Below are 20172 nucleotides of genomic sequence, written 5' to 3'. Positions count from 1 at the left end.
GCGACGACACAATCACGATATACCCACCGGCGTGTTACAATAGTGTTATTACCGCGGATCGGAGCTACACGGAAGAGTGGATCGCGAGTTCACGGGAAGAATCGCATCGCAGCGATAACAGATGCGCCATTATTACTTTCGCGATATTTTTCCCTACGCTGAGAAAAAATTACTTGAAAGTTCGTGTGTAGGATATACAGCTTATTTTAGAGAAATTTATGGTATATAAAGTTTATTTCGCAAAATATAAAGTTTATTTCACAGAAAAAACTTCGTTTCTCAGAAGTAATCTTTCTATCAAATAAATTTTTAAGCATTTCTTTTTAGTGTGGGAGTATCTTTTTCCTCCTTTCGTAACTAACCCTGACGTGCATCTGTAATTATGTCAACCTCAATTTGTGTATATACACAGAAAAATATATATTGCATTCAAGTAAATATTACTTGTTCCAAATATTTTATAAGTTTATATATCCGCGAATCTACCACGAGTTTTCATCATAAGCATCAAAATTTATTCAATTCTGAATCCTAATAAGTTTAGTATTTTAATCAAGATTATTAAATTAAAAGAAAAAATTTGGTTTGCTTTCTATACAGTCGAACCAACATTTCTTCCGATATAGTTTTACAATATTCTTGTAAAGAGAATAAATTTTTCTTTTGAGTACACGATAATGTACCAAATTTGTGATGAATTCACTGAGCAAAGAGTACTTGAAAATTTATATGTATACTCTAAATTTCTTGGAGTGAAACTTCACTCTAAGGTAATGAAAATTACGCCAGTCGAAGTTAGAACGAGAATTTCACTCCAAACGAGTGAGAACTCACTCCAAGCGAGCAATATTTTCACTCGTTTGGAGTGAATTCTCACTCGTTTGGAGTGAGTTCTCACTCGTTTGGAGTGAAGTTCTCACTCTAACTTTGACTGGCGTAATTTTCACTATTGTGGAGTGAAGTCTCACTCCAAGAAATTTAGAGTGTATATGGGATATAAATTTTATATCACAAAAATAAACATTATTTCATATAGAGAAAAAAAAACTTTATTTAAGATAAAATTTTTTTCACAGAAATAAACTTGGTACATATTTCACAAATGAATTCTCAAATATAACCATTATTTAAAAGAAAGAAAGTAAACTGAGTAATCGTAAACTGAGTAACTTTTCTTAGTAATATTTTTCTATATGCACGCATAATTCCTGCGATAAAAATTCGCGTGTGATTTTTTCACAAGATTTTTACTCTTTGTTAATAGTAGCAACTGCGATGTTTCCTTATTATCTTTTTTAAGTAGAGCAATGGTCAATTCATCGTTAATCATATAACGTTACGCGTTTCTGAAGAGGAACCTCCAATTCGTGCGTTAATGTAAGTAGAGAGCTCGACGTGCACCACGTGCATTAAAAGCACGTACCAGGTGGTCCATTCTCGCGATTAGCTTCCGCGACGCGGGGTCATCGATAGTCGCTGAAAACGGTACTTGCCATTTATTGAGGAGTAGACTGAGCCACTCGGCGGTCTCGTCTTTGTACAGCGCCCGTCTCCTACGTAACCTGGCCAATTCGTGCTGCAATTCCGTCTGAAGGAGTCGAGACACTCTCGCTTTAACGACCGTCGCTGCCAGTGCCAGGACCAGAACCAGCCACGCCAGCGACAGTCCTGCAGCTCCTATTATCCAGGTGATCGTGAGCGCCACTCCGAGATAGAGAACTGTGCGGATTGCCTCTGCGTCTCTCTGTAAGGATATTTCATCCGGTGCATTCATGCGCGCGTGCACTCATACGCAGCACGTATCGAATGAATGTGAAAGGGGGTTCTTTTACTTTTCCATCCTGCTGTCGCATGCATATCGCTTAATCCCGCAAATAAGCACGATCGAGAATCGCACGATGCGCACGAAATCGTCGCGTTAACGTTCATCGTATGCCGATTACTGTGTGAGGCAATTAATTCTCGATAATTCTTGATAGATATTCGAATTCAACGATTCGACGGATGGATAATTACTTCTCCGACCCTGGAGAATCAGAAATTTTTTCGTTTCTTTAGATCTCATAGATCCACCGAAAAATAAAAGAAAGGCAAATTTCTCTCTTTATGTCTGTCTATTTAAATATTGAAGAACGTAAGATTTATTTATTCATTTAGTTTATGTAGGAAAAGATCTCACCTTAGAACATGCAAACTATAATAATCAACAAAAAATATAATACATTGCATATTTAAGCAGAAATAAATATACAGTACATAAATACGAAGAAAGTAAATAAAGTATAATAAGCATAAATGAAAAGTATCAACAGATAAAAAAAATATTGGTCTGAAAACTATAACTAAAGGTTTAAGTAATATTTTTTATGACAGCAGCTCTCTAAATGCAAACAAAAACATAGGCTACACTGAAAACAAAAAGTAATGAGATTTTGTTTGAATGAATAAAATCGAAACGATTAATCGATTGACATTAAATGCTGCCATGCGTTATATTGATTGATTCAATGTTTTGATCAGTAATTATATAAACACAGAAAAAAATTGTGGATTTAACAAAAATTATAGTTGTTTTCGACCCCAACCAAGTTTTTTGGTTATTCTAACACGAAAATGGTAGTAGAAAAATAGTTCTTTTTTGAGACCATAATTTGTAGTAATTATTTTTTTATGTGAATATAGTTACAAATACTAAACGTTTCTTTTCTTATTGCAACAACAACTTATTGCACTAATGCGTAATCTTTCCAATAGACACAATATTTTTTTGGGGACGAGTGACCGCTGAATTTTGCTGATCCAACTGCTTCCTCTTCTCAGTATAAAGATCAACTGCATTATTAGAGAAATTCGCGTGCATAATGAAACGATTAACTGATTTAAATTTACCAAAAAGAGTGCGGTGCCTTGCTACACAGAAAAGGAGGGTATTATCAAGATATGAAAATATATATCAGCGACATCGTGTTTGTAAAAATATTATTTCTCCCTATTTACCTGCCTTCGCGCTTTATTGCACCATTGAAGTGATTCGCGCGTAGGACTTTGAAATATGATTTTCTCGTTTTTCGCTTTCCTCGCGTTTATCGTGTACGCGAGGCCGTAAATATCAGCCAATCGGGTGGCTCGCGCTCGGTGTGCCAACGCAAATACTCGTATATTACGGGCAATCTTTTCGTATTCAATGCGACGCAAAAGAACATTAGCGATATGAACAACGGTCTGCAACGGCAGTCGCATACGCGCGCGTCTACTGTTGCTCGCAGCGACGCATTCTCGCAGCGTATCATTAACAGCAATTACCCCGAGACGTTACGACCGATATGTATGTATCGCAATTTGAGAATATTCTCGGAAAATTTCTTCGTCCCCGCCGTCGTTCGCGGTCGGGCGGAGTAAAAGCCGACGTCACGCGACACTTGGCGACGTTGTATCTTTGTCTTGCTAGGATGTAGGACATGATTCCTGCGTGCGTACACGCGACGTCGCGTGCACCGCCGCGCAGGAGTTTCTCTGACGTCATCGCAAGCGTCATTAACCTCGTGGTCGAATTTAATCGTGCAACGCGCGAAGCGTAAGAAACATAGAGGTTTTACTTCCCATGAGATTTTATACACCGAAAAAAAATTCACTAATAACCATCAAGCCTGGGTAATAGTTACCAAATGGTTCGGTGAGATAGTCTCAACTAAACACGTAGGTAAATATAATCAAATAGTTCGATAAACATTAACAAATAATCTTAACAAAATTCGTAGTGTCTATTGCCACATTGAGAAAAAAATTTACTAAATTAAAAAAAACGTTTGTTTGGATAGTACTGTGAAGATATTTGTTTAAATTAAGTAATTATTTTCTAAAATTAAATAAAGAAGTTTAAATATAAATTTGTTTCTTTAATTTTAGAAAATAATTACTTAATTTAAACAAATATCTTCACAGTACTATTTAAACAAACGTTTTTTGAAATTTAGTAAATTCTTTTCTCAGTTTTTGTCTCAGCAAGGTTTGGTATCTATTGCTAAAACTTGATGATTACTATCAATTTATATGATACGTATCACCAAATAATTTGTTAAATATATCGTTGTTTGTTAAACATATCGTTTAATAATACTTACCATATTAATGATAAATATACGAAATGTGACAAAATACTTTAGCAATAGTCGCACTATTTGATAATTATTAGCAAACTATTTGGTATTATTAACCAAATCATTTAATTGGATCGACTAAATGAAGAATTTGTTTTACTAATCTAATTTTGTAATTATTATTAGATGATTGGTAGTTATTATTATATTTCACACTAATTATAGAGAGTGTCCAAGACTCTCCTTCGTAATTTTTGTGATGTCTGTTGTTGTATACTTATTAGGTCAAACTGAACAAAAAAGTCCTCTACCATTTTGCAAATGACTACATAGATTTTTAGGTATTAATTAAAGAAGATTTGTACATTATCGCGCACAATTATGTGACTATTTTCTTTTATTAATAACGAAAAATCTATATGGTTATCTGAAAAGTGATAAAAGGCTTTCTTGTTCAATTTGGCTTAATGTACAAGCACACAACAACACACATCGCTACTATAGCTCATCTACTATATCGATCATTCACCAATTTTCTTTAACTAATATGTCGACTGTTATTGCTAATATCGTAAAACGATATAGAACTTTTATGTTTAGCTAAAGGGGATGAGCTGGAGTCGATGATGAACTCAAACAATGTCGATAATGCAGAGACGATCGACACTAACATAATCATGCTGTCCTTTTTGCATTTCTTGTATATTACATGAATGAATGTGTCAGAACTTACATGAATGTGTGTTGCTTTGTTTTACCATATTCAACGGAAAATCTAACCATATATGTGTAGAAATCTTTTTGCAAACTTTTTCGATATTCTTAAGCTTCCAAATACAGATGCGAACGCAGAGCAATGTTCTTCAAAATTGTTCTGTTTGGAACATTCACATTTTTTATATGTACAAGCTGTGAAACTTTTGGATTAAGCAAATATTATGCTAACTAACAGCTTGAGATTTTACATTAAAAATTTTTTCTTTGTTTTCGTCACATATCGAGCAATGCTCCTATTAATTTTTGCACGTACTTTCATTGCGTAAAAGTATTTGTAATTCTGTGTAACCAATACGACGTAAACTTTGTAGAAAAATATCAGTGTTCTGTCGGTAAATTTCTCAGCTTCAGCATCTCCTTAATCCGTTCCCACAAAAATTGTGAAGGAGAGTCTGGGACACCCTGTGTATACTAAATATCGTACTACAATATTCAACTAAATGCATTTGTTAACTATTATAAGACTTTTTCTGTGTATCTTTTCTCGGGCGGGAAACGCGAGCTGTTATCGAACATAAGTATATGGATGGCTTCCGTGTAGATGCACGTGTCTTGGGTATGAAACGCTACAATAATAATGGCCTTGTTTACATCGTAAATGCTTGATACGCATATCAAGTACTATATTCATGTAAAGTAGCTCGATTCTAGTGATGTAAACGATGGTGTACTAAGCTGGTACGCTTGAAGAAGATGTATCGTACCAGCTTAGTATACATATCAAGCAATTTGTGACGCTGTAAACTGTAGCGTATCAAATAATAGCCAACGTTACTATTTTGAAAGATTAGATTAGGTTCGTTTGCTGCAGTATTCCTTGGTGTAGGCACATGTCGATTCATGTCATGCAAAAAGAAATTAAATTGAACAGAAGAGGAAACATGTAATTTCTTAGAATTATGTATAAAAAAAAAAATTTTATTAATAATAGATGCATACGCGAAATAACATTTTCCGTATCCATTTTTTTGTAATCATTAATCTTTAGTTAGGATCGATTTACTACCGTATAAAGTGTGAAAAATAAGAACCTAATCTTATTGTACTCTTCACAAACTTAATACGCATGGTGTAAATGGTGCGATCGTTCAAAGTAAACGTAGTCGAATTAAACAAATAGTGCGTATCAATTTGGTTTGTGTGTAAAAACAAAAACCGTATGATGTAAACTAATACAATAATACACAATAATGTTCTAAAAATAAATCTTTTTTGTTATGGAAAAATTTATTCCGGAATAAGTGAATTAGTATGTAAAAAGGTGTACTCGGTTTATTTCATTTTATTTTATACAGAAAGTACACGGTATAATAGCTAAGGTAACTTGATGGAAATTTCTTTGCACCTAAAAAAATGTAATCTCATCCACAGCGGGATTTTCTTATACATAACTTCAAGAGGACTCTTTTAAAACCAAAAGGAAAATGTTTTAACATTTAAAAATAGAACTGTAGTTTTACGATGTTCTATTTTTTAATCCTATATTCTATATTCTATAAACAAAAACTTTTACCGGAAGAATATTCTTTTCTTCATTACATTGAGAGAAAAAATCTAAGAAACAAAAAATATTTTAGATATATATTGATAATATATTTTTACTTTTACTAATTTACATATTTTTTTTAGATTGAGAAAGGATACTTTTCAAATAAGAAAATATACATTTTCTTAAAATCTTAACTTTTTATTAAAGTGATTTTTTATTCTATTTAAATAAGAAAATTTTAAGTAAATATGTTATTACAGTACCCACCGAATAAATTTTTTACTTTTTAAATATTTTTTCTCTCAGTGAACGAAAAAGAATAATGTGCTTGAATATTTTTCTTCTGAAGAAAAATCTTCTGATATTTTTCTTCTTTTAGAAGAATCCTCTTGAGGTCATACATAAACGGATTCCGCTAAGTATGAGATTATATTTTTTTGGATGTATATACGCGAGACCTGAATTGATTTCAGTAAGGAGAGATTTCACAGATGTCAAAGCGTGATTCCTTTTTCTCTTTCTCTCGGTTTCCGCAGAATTTATCACGTATCTTCGAAGAGTAACACCTGCCCTGCTCTTAAAATTAAATAGAGCGATATTAATGCGATGATTACAACGCGGCCCTCGGATCTCGTCTTGAGGACGAAAGATACGAGCGCGTTCCCGTTCGCCATCGCGCATAACACGCCTTTGCGCAATAGTAATTCAACCTGTTTCGTCAAGAACGTAACGTTTCATTAATTGGAAAGTTGTCCAATGCTAAAAGAGGCGTACCGCATCGTAAAATACGTCCGCGGTGGTCCCCGAACAAACCGCGTATGTATATGTGTGTGTGTGTGTGCGCTTCGTCGAAAGCTATATTTTCCCATTTACAAAATTACAGCGAGGTTAAATATCATTATCGACGAGATCCTTTACCCTTGCGTCATAATTTACCGCTCTTATACAGAGCGCGCCAGAACCCCCGACCTTAATTCCGAAGGATTTTGAGACGTCCTACATGTGAAGAAATAAGCTCGATTCGAAATAAAGCTCGTGCCGATTTCTTTTCAGGATAGACTGCTTTATTTGAATAAATAAGAAATAAAAGTTAAAAATAGACGCGTCTTCCAAGAATTATTTTTACACCAATTAGATTATAGCGCGATAAAGTTGGATATTTCCACAGCATATACAAATTCATCTGTATCGTGTTATGTACTGAAAAAAAATTAATCTCTTCGAATTCCTTTCGACGGTCGGATTCCTTTCAAGTACAGCACGTGTTCGAAATTGATCTACTACGTTTTTCAAAAGAAGCACTAATTACTCTCGGTGGAGCAGCTAGAAATGTGCGTGATAATGATCGCACGAGAAATCCCACGAGTTCTGTGCCGGAAAGTGTTACTTCAATGACTTCCCACGCAGATAATCATTTCAGTTCTGCATCCATAAATTCAGGTCTCGAATAACAAATCAACACGTACAAAAAGGAATCTCAGAAACCGTAAAGATCCCGATTCGCCGCTCATTCGACAAGCGGAGATATATCTCAAGTCGCTTTAATTGCACTCCTCACAAGTCGTCCCGATCAATTGTAATTTCCTCTCGTCAGATACAAGAGATCTCCCTCGCGCATTGTTTCATTCCTATTAATATGCTACCCCCACGAGATTTCCTCGCGCTGCGATATCGGACGACGACATCATTGTGTCGTCTGTGCGTCATCGAGAATTCAATTTGACGAATGGGATATTTAAACAATCTCGCATGGCCGCCCAAGACTTGGGCGGACCAGCTCGCACGGCTCTGGAGAGCACAGAGAGAAGCGAATGTAGAAAATTGATGAGTCGCGCGACAATAGCCAGAACGCGGCCAACGACGCCGGTGAACGTTCAGCGATGCATACGTCGTGCGCATACGTAGTGAACGTGTCGCCAGGATATTCCAGCTCTTCTCTTGTCCGCGGAGTATTGTGCCCGTGCGGCCGCTTTTACGGAATTGACGATTCAACTCGCGTGGGCTCCTTTGAAAAATGCCCGTCGCCACGGGCGCACCGGCCATTGAGATTACACGTATTTGTGCTCGCGGTGCATTCCGCGCGAAAAATAGTACCTACTCCTGCGGGTTTTTAAGCGCAAATATCACGGGACACGCAATCGTGCGACATCATGACATTATTAACGCGAGAAACGCGTGTCCTAGTTTCCTTCGCTGAGGTTTAATGGGATCCGACAGGTTTCAAACAGTCCTCGAGTTGTTACGTGCAATTCGCGTTTGTGAAGAATCGATTTTAGAAGTAAGACCCTCAAGTAAGACTTTGGGAATTGACTGTGTATCACAGAAACTTGGTGAATATTACAAAAATGAGGGAATTTACCAAAATATTTACTGTTTTATTGTTCGATATCTAATGAATTTCACTTTTATTACTTTTACTACATTATGTTAATACATAATCGACGATCTGGATTTCCTCTCCGATTGCTTACTGATTGGTCTAATGTTTTTTTAATTGACAATGACGAATCTAAGGATAGTCATATAAAGAGATTCTACGATTCTACGAAACTTTAGAGATTTTTCTGTAGAAGAAATCGATATTTTAAGATGAGAGACAAATATAAAAAATATAAAAAAATAATATAATATAAAAAATAAAATATAAGAAAGATTACATTTTTTAAATTAAATGATCAATTTTTACCAATAATTTTAATACAATAGCATTATAAATAGATACTTGGAAAGGCTCTTTTTAAAGGTTATATTGAGTCGAGCCGGATACTTTTGATGAATACAACAAATACGGAGAGAGAGAGATGCTATTTTCGATAAAAAATCAAACGTCTAGATTTTTACTTGAAGGCCTCTATTTTATCAATTCATCAGCACTTTGTAACAATCCCAAAAATATCCATTAATTCGTGATTCAACGAGTATTGCGTAAAAACGCAATAGGGGAGACCGAATTAGATGGAATCACTTTTCAGAATTTTAAAGTTACAATTTTTCAGACGATTAATTAATTATACATATACAATAAAGATAACTTTCCTTCATGTTTTTATACTATCACAACGATCTTATAAACTATATATCTTGTTCTTTTATAATCAAAGCACGAACATACTACAAGGTGATCATTTTGCCTTGATAACGGTTTAAGTTGTCTAATAAGCCCAAGGTAACGCAAGATTCATACCGCATCCGACACATGGCATATGATATCCGATATCCAATAGAAGAATTAGGTTTTTGGAGACAAAAATATCAGCTAGATATTCTGGGAAACAAATTCTACTATTTGATATCACAGATCGTCGTAGGTCAGATGTCAGACCTAGTATGAATTTTACATGAGAAAAAGCCACATAAAGTATATGTCCTGAGCATGTATTATGGAACTTTTCCGAATCAATTCCAAGCAGAATAATTCCATTATTCCTCAGATTCTTATCGTTTTCTCTAGGAAAAACGGAATTATTCTGATCGAAATCGATTCCGAAAAGTACGTGCTTAAGACATATATGTGGCCTGCTTTTTTTGATTTAGAATTCATACTGGATCCGATATTTGACATATGATAATCTAATATTCAATTAATAAAGTTTGTTTTTTAAAGTTTTTAGTTGGTGACATTTTTACCTTCAATAATACTTGTCCTGATTAATAATCCCTAATCTTCTAATCTAATATGGGAAAGGTCTCTATAATCCCTCCACGGATCTTTTGCCGACGCTTAAATATTGACAAATTTTAACCCGTCCGTCCATATGCTCAATTCCATTCATTTTATGAATGAAATTTGCGGGAAACTTTATTATAATTAACAACACGTCACTTTCCATACAGCATAAATGTTCAAAAGGTAACTTAGAGATGTCTTAAAGATATCCTACTTATTTTAAGTCTCTTTAGGACGTCTCTGAGACATATTTTAGACATATGTATTTGAGTTTATTTTTTCTTGATGAAGAATATTAATCTGAAAAGTCAAGACGCTCACGAATTTACTCGGCAGCTCTTAAATCAGTTTTTTTCTACTTTTTAACTGTAATATTATTTCGATTTTAATGAAATTTTTAATGAATTTCTTCTATATAAATGAAGCCAGAATGACTCTTGGTTCAACTAAACCCGGTTTTATCGCCGCGTTTATAATTCTGCGTTATAGCGTGCAATCTTAATTTCATACTTTTTACTAAAACGCTATTAAAAAATGTTTCTTGATCTAAAAATTATACACGGGACGAAGTTCAAGTTTCAGAACGGGACGAACGGGAGATCTAGATAAGACCTGTTCTTTACACACACTAACAAGTCAATATAAAAAGCATCGATTAAAGCATGCACGCGAGAAGATTGCGGGGCACATTTATCGCGGCCTATTTCTGTCGACCGTGTAATTCGGCGTGAGAGAACGACGGCACGGAGCACGTCGCTATCAGAAATTTATTATTCGGCTCGGCCAAGCGGGAAAGTCGCCGATAAGTCGTACCTGTGCTTTTTGCGCGACGGCGAGGGCGAATTCTTCGTCGGGTGCGGGATCATCGGGTGTCATGTTGGCGCCCCCCGTCGCAACGCCGTACCCAACGGTACTGTTAAGGGGCCTGACCGGACCCCCTGTTGAAGACGGCCAATTACCAACAAGATTCCCGCCTCCGATGGATTCGCGCTTTCCTGAAGAAAAGAAGATACATGCAAAGTCAAAGATGTGTGCACAATGTAACATTGAAACGTGCGTGCGTTTCTACCATAGCACCAATACAAACATAAAATGAGGGTTAAGCGGCCTGTTGACGCTGAGCGTGTGCGGAGAAAATTCGATTCTTAAGCACCAAATGTTCAATTTCTTACTAATGACTAGTAATTACGCGAAGAACGCTTAATTGAAGAAAGCGTCTTGCGCGCGTACAGGTGGTACTTTTATATAGTGCTGGTATATTTATTAGTAAATTTACTTTAGAGATCATTCACCATTCGTTACAGTTGCTTCGTACAAGATCGTATGCAAAAATTGATCCTTACTCATGTTACGGACTGACTTCACACGCGCCTTGAATGTCTCGTTAAATATAACTCGGACAATTGCGCGTTTTGTGTATCGGAAGATGGAAGGGATACTATACATGATTTCAACAGAACGAGCGCCAAATCGATTACGCAAACGTACACAAACGTCTCCAAATAAATATTTCCCGAGATAGTCTGCCCGCATGTGTTAGGTAACGCACTGCGCGTTTTAAATGAACTCACAATTAGTACCTTGAAGTTATGTTTAGTTTTTTCCCAATCCTCAGCAGAGGTCGTAAATTATTTTAACTTTTCGTCATTACATTGTGGAATAATAGAATTATGTTTGAAAAGCAAATAGAAAACAAATTCGAAACTTATGAAAAAAATTACTTTAATCTTTCAATGGCTGCGTGGAATGTATTTTGTATACTAAGGCCTGTATTCTTGAAATTTTTGCGTATATGTAGGTTTTATTACACAAGTTATTTTATGATATGATTATACCAAAGAGGAACTTACACAAAATTTTCAAGAATATGAGCCCAGGCCTTTTTTTCTAGTTTTCATATAGGAACAAAACAATTTTTTTCAGTGCTGCTCTCTGGAGTAACTTTTCTTAATCTTTTCCCTATTAAGGTAATTAACACTTGCAAATTTTATTTAGGATTATCTATCTACGTCGTCAAAGTTGAACGGGGTGTATTTTGCATCCTAAACAGCATATATTAGTTGACTGTTATAGATTTAACATTGGTCTGATGTTTTGTGTTGCTCGGGATCTCACACAAACGCCAGATAGAATTTTTCATTTTCGATAATAGTGAATTACTTAAAATAAAAATTGCACGTTTAATAGAACTTCTTCTTATTATTATATTTTTGTTTTACTATATATTTCTGATTGATCATGAACAATAATTTAAAAAAATCAGTCTCGTAATATATCTGCGTGCTTTAACTATTAATTAGTTAATAAATTTATAAATAAAATTTATTATCATTATAAACGTTAATATAATGTCACAATTATAATCATACTCCTTTCTTAACCTTTTAACGCTCGCCTTTTTTTATTGAAATTGATCAACCTTATGAATCAAATTGGAACTTTACGGAAGTCTCAGACAGAATAACTAATTATAAAAAATAAATATCATAATTTTCCATTCACGAAAAACCACTTCTTCAAGTAAAAACTACCCCTGACCATGGTCCTGAAAAATGCAAATGAAACAAACCTGGAATAAGTGCGCGAAAAATGAAAAACAATAACTTATCGTTGAAAAGACAAGTAAATGAACTTGTTTCTCTTTGCTGATAAGAATAATTCAAAAGATGATTTGACACGACTCAATCGCGAACGTCAAACTATGCACTATGGAACAAATACGCGGGAAAATAAAAACTGATACGAAAAATAACGAAGAGTGAACTATAGAACAGCTCTCTAATATTGTCAGCTTGAAACTCTTGAGGGAAAACTTGACAATCCTTGTGAGTGAAGTTGATTATTTTATGGAAATCCATTGATTTTTTGAAACTCATGTCTACTATATTGAATCTGATATTTTGAATTTTTATTTTCTCTCATGTTCAAATTTTGCAACTAAAAAGGCTTCTAAATGTAAAGCAGATATGAGTTTACTTATTTACAATGCGCTATTAGATGTCAGTAACAGTTCTAACCACTTTCGTTAGGTGTTTGCCTAAAACATGATATCATTCTTGATATTCTATCTCAAAAAATAAACTGAATCTACATAAATCGATATCGCAACTTTTAATAGAAGAATTTATATTTATGATGGTAAAAAGCAAAAAATCGAAGATATCTCGATTTTTTGCTGAGTTATGGATTTTTTAATACGTTTCTGGTAACTATAGTTATCAGCAGGCGTTAAAGAGTTAAATTGTACCAAAGATTATATTTTAAATTTATTTTAAAACCCTCACCTCAAATGTGTGATATTATAATGAGTAATATTAACACATAAATTAAAATTTTAAAAACTTGTCTACGATGTCTTTTTACATTTTTCTTTTGCCCATTTAAATTATACTATGCAAAATAAAATTGTTTATAATATATCACAAAACTTGTTAAATTATTCAAAAAATATGTATTCCGAACTTGTTTCAAGATAAAACTGATTATTATTTAAATAGTTAAGGTAAAAACTAATGTCTGAACACGTACTTGAACGTTATTGTTTTGGCTTTTAAAAATAATTATTTAAACTTTCAAAACATAAAATATACATATATATATATATATATATATATATATATATATATATATATATATATATATATATTAAATATACATATATTAAATATACATATATTATACAAAAATTTAAATATTCGTACTTAAAAACCAACACAATAATAATGTTCAGGACTAGGTGTTCAGAGAGCATTGATATTTTTACTTTAATCATGCTATGTGTATTTCATGTGTGAAGCAATATTTTTCATGTTTCATTGTTGATTATGACAGCAACGTTTTTTTATTTACGAGATATTTAGAAAATCTCTGCTGAAAGTTCATTTGATTTTATGCGATTCGTATACGATGCGCGATCTCTATATAGTCCACAATTCACCGCAACTTTCTGGATTGCGATGCGTATCAATCAGCGTAGCGAGTAAAGGAGCAAGGACAAGTGTCACGCTTAAGAGTTATTGCAGCGAAGAAATGCATGCGCTGTACAGTGCATTCACGTGGCGTATGCCGCGGAAATCCTCCAGCCGTTTGTTAAGCCAACTGTCCTCCTCAATGGCCGTTTCTTCTCGTCCCCTTTGAATCGCTTTCGCATCGACTCATTCTATCGTGCAAGTGTACCTTGCAGAAACAGTAGGCAGAAAAGATGAAAAGATTCTAATGTGTTAAAGAAGGAAAGAAAGAAACAAATAAAATAAAGATTCACTTAACGTCTTGCTCGCGCAGCTATCGTCGACGAAATTTTATCATCGTTGTTATATCTTTTACTTACAAGGACAAGCCGCAGAATTTTTTGCATGATTGATTTCTGCTTCGAGAGGATAATAACGTCTTGCGATGTATCGTACGCGCCAGTAAAAATCGACTTGCCCAAAAATTTTACATTAAATGTAATTATAGAAGAACCTGCATAACGGGACGACGGGGCATAATGGGATATGATTGGTAATTTTTACGGAGATGCTGCCATGAAATGTAATGAAATGTTTTGTAATTATCACTGTTAGATATCTTTTACTGCGTTATCAATTGTCATATTAGTTGAAAGATGCTACATATTGCTTAATGCATTTGCTGTGTTCTCCGCAACTGTGTTGCAATTTGTTTGATACATTTACATAAGGTAAACTATGATAAGATTCTTCTTTTTATTATCATATATAGAGTGACCTCCATGATGATCCTTTGTGAAAACGTAGAACGGATTGAGGTGAGCAAGAATATCCTGTGCCGTTTTGCGATATTCACAATAATAGTCGAGATATTAATTAAAAAAGATTGGTGAATAATCACGCGCGATATGGTAGATGAGCTGCAGTGGCGCCATCTGCCGTTGTATACTTATACATTAAGTCAAACTGAACAAATAAGTCCTCTACCATTTTACAAATGACCACATAAATTTTTAAATATTAAAGAAAATTGTTACATATATGATTGTATGCCATAATGCACAAACTTTCGTTAATTAATATCTAAAAATCTATGTGGTCATTTGCAAAATGGTAGAGGACTTTTTTGTTCAGTTTGACTTGATGTATAAGTATACAACGACAGACGGCGCCACTGCAGCTCATCTACCATATTGCGCGTGATCACCAAACTTTTTTAATTAATACCTCGACTATTATTGTGAATGTCGCAAAACGGCACAGGACTTTTTTGCTCATCTCAATCCGTTCTACGTTCTCATCATGGAAGTCTGAGACACCCTGTATATATTAACGTAATTAAATGATTTTTCTCGTTATTTTAATCAAATGCCTGTGCAAATATCGACTATCTATAATGTTTTATAGTATGTAATCCAAACTTATACATTCGGAGTATTACAAGATTATTTCATCATGTTCTTAAAATGTTAAGTTGTAGTATTTCTTATCTATATCTTATTATTTCTTATGTGTGGTATGTTTCAGGAAATTGATACCACAGATTACCATAATAATTGTAATTAACATTTTAATAAGAAGAGTATATCATTTACATTTAATAATAAGAGTAAATTATAAATACATTTATAAATACATTTTATGTATTATAAATACATTTTAATAATAAGAGTTTTATCGTTTTATAAACAAAGTGATGTTAATAAATAATTATAGGTAATTAAATGTGCAATAATACATTTTTATATATTGCATGTTTTAATGAGTCACTTTTGAACATTTTTTAAAAATCAATGATTGGGAAATAAACAAGTTTTGTGAAGTATTTCATTTTGCTCCGTGTAGAAAGCATAATGAGGTTAATTCACGCTTTCAATAAAACAATAATTTTATGCTTTTAAACTATTCTTTCACAGCAAAGCTTATGTTTTTCTTATGGATAGTTCAAAGAATATTTTGGTGAAAAACTAAGTTATTTATTTTTAATGTTTGAATTTTATTTGAATCTCAAAGTTTCTATTATGCCTCGGATTCCTCTACATTTCAGTAGTTACATTTCTAATGTTGATTGGTCTTATCACCAGGTCTCGACGATCTCGCGCCAGGCAGAGCGCGGACTCGTTCTTAACAGCGGTTTATCAAGTTTAAGTTGCTGAAGAAGCTCACCGGCGAAGTATCTTGATGTTCTATCTCTTCGTTATCGTATAGCTATTATACAGCTATAATATCCGGTGACTAATTCAATGGCGACTCTGGCACGAGGATACGAACGATAATTCAGGATGTGACCTTGACATTACGGAGCCGTGTACAGGGTGGAATTAACGTTACAACCTTTTGTGACGTTGACGTCGCGTACACAGCTGCGCCAAGAGTAATTACTTCCGCGAATTGAATTTGGCGAATCACGCTTCGAGCTTCTTCCGGATGATATAGCACATACGCGTGCGGCATTTGGCGATCACATCGTGTGGCGAGGACAAATACGACCGAAACGAACCGAACGAGAGTGTTTCACGTGCCGGTGAAGATCTACGCTCTTCGTCACATTTTCGGACCGCCGTGTCCCGTGCGCGTCTCTCCCTTACGTGTCAGTCGATGACTTAACGTCCTACGTCCATCGCGCACCGTGGCGTAGAGTTAAAACACGAAATCAGGTGTTTGTTAGCAACGCGCGGTCTCCAAGGTCTACCGCACGAAAAGCAATTTTGATGCTCTCGATGATCGTCGTACCGTACAAAACTGGTCACGGAGCATCCACATCGCGTGATCCTGGTCGCTTCACCGCTGGAGCCGCGTAAACGTTCGCAGGCAGAGGAGAGAAGGGGGGAGGTATTGATCAAATAAGTTATTAGATCATGCGCCCGCTCTGCCTGGAAATTCCATCACTGTGCGTGCGCGCACATGGAAACAATTTGCGTTCAATTGTTGCCGCCAACGCGATACTGATACTGTCATAACCGCATTGCGCTAATAATAAATGATATTTATACATTATTTGACTCACGACGTAAGATGATCGCGCATGAAAGAAGCAACGTCAAGATTTAAATCAGGAAAAGAAACAATTTGAAATTTCTTTTAGAATCTATTAAAAATTCCACTCTGTGTGTGTATATATATGTGTGTGTGTATGTGTGTGTGTGTGTGCGCGCGCGTGTGTCATGCATAGAAAAATATTGTATTCAAGTAAATGTTATTTATTTTAAATATTTCATAAGTGTGTGTGTGTGTGTAGATATCTGCAAATCTATCACAAGTTTCATAATAAACATAAAATTTATTTAAAATTTTATGTTTATTATGAAACTTGTGATAGATTTGCAGATATATACATAAAATGTATTTAAAATACATTCTGAATTCTAGTAAGTTTAGCTCTTCAATAAAGAATATTAAATTAAAAGAAAAATTCGATTTGTTTATTACATAAGAGTCGTACCACTTATTTTTTCATTAAAGTTTTGTAATCATTAATGTTTTATATTTATGTAAAGGAAATAAATTTTTTTTTCAACATAATGAGATTTTGAAAAAATTTTTAATGAGTACATTTTAAGATTATTATCAAAAAATATTTTCTTCGCTGAAGAAAACCACTACTTAAATAAAAGTAAACTAAATAATCACTTTTCTTAACAATAGGATAGCATTTTTCTTTGTATTTCTGTGTATTCCTGTATATTATCAATATTAGGCGTTAATCGATCCGAATTTCATTTGACTAAAATAATTAGTAAATCAATAATCAAAGTTGATCAATAGTCGTATATGTAATCACGAATAATTTTATCGTTTGATAAAGTTAATTATTATTCAGTATATAATCATTAAAATCAAAGTTTATTAATAATTAATTTTATCGCGCGCGCAATCGATTAAACTATTCATGATTATAACTTTTAATTAATTTTGTTTATTAATCTGCCGATTATTTTAGCTAACTAAAAATTCGTCTTAACAATCATAGCTAAATTTTTAATCGATTAATGTCCGACATTAAAATCGATATTATATGATATGACATGATGCAAACAGTCGAGCTCCGCAGTGTCCTGTGAAAACAGTCAAAGGGTGACAAGGTGGAGGAGTTTGGTATCCTGTACATGGTGAACTTGACCTCTTCTTGTTTATCAGAAGCGGGAAGTTAACGAGGTGTGATAGTGTGAATCCATGCATGGATCTGTCGATTTGTATATTAAACAGTACACACAAAAAATATCATTTTACTGCTAAGAAAGCTCAGTTCATTTTCTTCTTTAAAATAATGATCATCTTCAATAAAGAATATTTTCTTGATAGTTTCCAAATATATTCACTATAAATTTTAGAAAAGCTCATTATCATGTACTGAAAAAAGAAATTTATACTGTCTTCACATAAGAATATTATGAAACTTTATCGAAGGAAAAGTGAGTCAGTCTCTCTACATGATGAGTGAACCGAAATTTATTTTAATTTAATATTCTTAATTGAACTTCTAAACTTACTAAGATTCAGAATAATATTCAGAATTTTGAATAGATTTGATACTTATGATAATCTTATGATAGGAAAGCGATTATTCAATTTACTTTTCTTTTTCTTTAAGTAATAATTATCTTCACAAGGAATTTTTTCTTAATAATAATCTTAAAATATACTTATCACAAATTTTTGGTAAAGCTCATTAGCATGCACTGAAAAGAAGAATTTATTTTCTTTACATAAATATTATAAAACTTTAATGAGAAAATAGTACGATTCTACGTAATAAGCAAATCGAATTTTTATTTTAATTTAATATTTTTCATTGAATTGCTAAACTTACTAGAGGATTCAGAATATATTTTGGATAGATGTAATGCTTACTTTGAACCTATAATAGACTTGCGGATATATAAATTTATGAAATAAAAATAACACTTGAAACAAATAATATTTATTTAGATGCAGTATGTATTTTTTGTATGTAAGCTCCTCGTCAGCACATTTATCCGTTGCTGAGGTATAATTTCAAGTTGAGTGTAGATTTCTTTAAGAGAAAAGAAATGATTTTTTGCTAGAATTTGACGTTCGTTTAACGATCGTTGTGTTAAATCTTAAAAGTCGCAAAGTGGTTCGCCCATATTGCAATACCGCATATATCACCCGTGAAATTTTTGCCAATTCACTCTTTCATTCTCTCTTTCTCTCTTTCTTTCACTTCCGCCGATAATTGAACTAGTTAAAACCGTTGTCACGTGGCTCTAGCGAGCGCGCTCATTTACAACGGCGTACCTTTTTTCAAGGAAGCTCCTCGCTTCGTGTGGCGGCCCATGAAGCTGGAAAGTAGCTGCATACTTTTTTTTCCCCCGCGCTTCCCTCCTTACCGGTCGCTCAATCCCGATAAAACTATCGATCGGACTCGTTTGGCTCCCGGAAATGTGCAATACGTTAAACGGACGAATAGCGGCGGGCTTTCCCTCCTTGGCCGGGCAGTATTAGGAGCAATCACTTCTCATATCACCGTGACCGAAACATCGTCAACTCTCGCGAATATTCACAGTCGACCAGCCAAGAGCCGGCGAGCATCTCGTTTTCCAGGCAGTTTACATGCGAAAGTCCGAGAGGAAGACGGGTTTTCGCGACCGCGATTAATCGCCGCAATAAACGGCCGGGCGTAGCTCGAGAAATCCGCACGCAAGCCTTTACACCTCGGAAAGCACCAACATATATCATGGATTTGTGAATTACGAGTGTCCAGAAGAATAGAAGATAACAATAACGATAACGATAACGATAACTACAAATTGTGTTTTCCTCGAGACGATTTTCTTTTCTCAATAAATGAGATAATCAGACGAGATTAAACACACAACTCCATTGTGTGTCTTAATTATGATTCATTCGGAAAGCATCTCGGAAAGCACCAACACATATCATGGATTTGTGAATTACGAGTGTCCAGATGAATAGGAGATAACGATAACGATAACGAGAAAGTGTTTTCCTCGAGACGATTTTCTTTTCTCACCGATAAATGAGATAATCAGACGTACTTTTGCAGGGCATATTTTGATGAGATTCATCCAAACGTCCAGAACGGTTCTCCAAATTTGGAGTATCGATCTGGACGTTTGGATGAATCTCATCAAAATATGCCCGGCAAAAGTACGTCTGATTATCTCATTTATCGGTGAGAAAAGAAAATCGTCTCGAGGAAAACACACTTTC

The 20172-nt window shown here is 34.3% G+C and overlaps 1 protein-coding gene across 7 annotated transcripts in view; it reads right to left on the bottom strand.

Annotated features, from left to right (window-relative positions):
- LOC116845583 (tricalbin-3-like) overlaps nt 1–20172 on the bottom strand; it is a 56379-nt gene that overhangs the window by 15658 nt on the left and 20549 nt on the right. For 3 of the 7 annotated variants that reach the window (XM_032818704.1, XM_032818779.1, XM_032818638.1), the window contains exons 2-3: nt 10844–11025; nt 1494–1744 (exon numbers count right to left, since the gene is read on the bottom strand). In XM_032818704.1, coding sequence (XP_032674595.1) covers nt 1494–1744; nt 10844–10906 — 314 coding nt within the window. In that variant the 5' untranslated portion in view covers nt 10907–11025. Of the gene's footprint in view, nt 1–1493; nt 1745–10843; nt 11026–19236; nt 19845–20172 lie in introns of those variants that run through there. The other 4 variants (XM_032818464.1, XM_032818547.1, XM_032818934.1 and 1 more) reach the window with 4 other exon arrangements.

This window comes from Odontomachus brunneus, unplaced genomic scaffold (genome assembly GCF_010583005.1).
Source record: "Odontomachus brunneus isolate Ranch 3 - 2012 unplaced genomic scaffold, Obru_v1 Obru_scaffold_001, whole genome shotgun sequence".
NCBI lineage: Eukaryota > Metazoa > Arthropoda > Insecta > Hymenoptera > Formicidae > Odontomachus > Odontomachus brunneus.
This window is presented reverse-complemented; position numbering and strand designations above follow the sequence as displayed.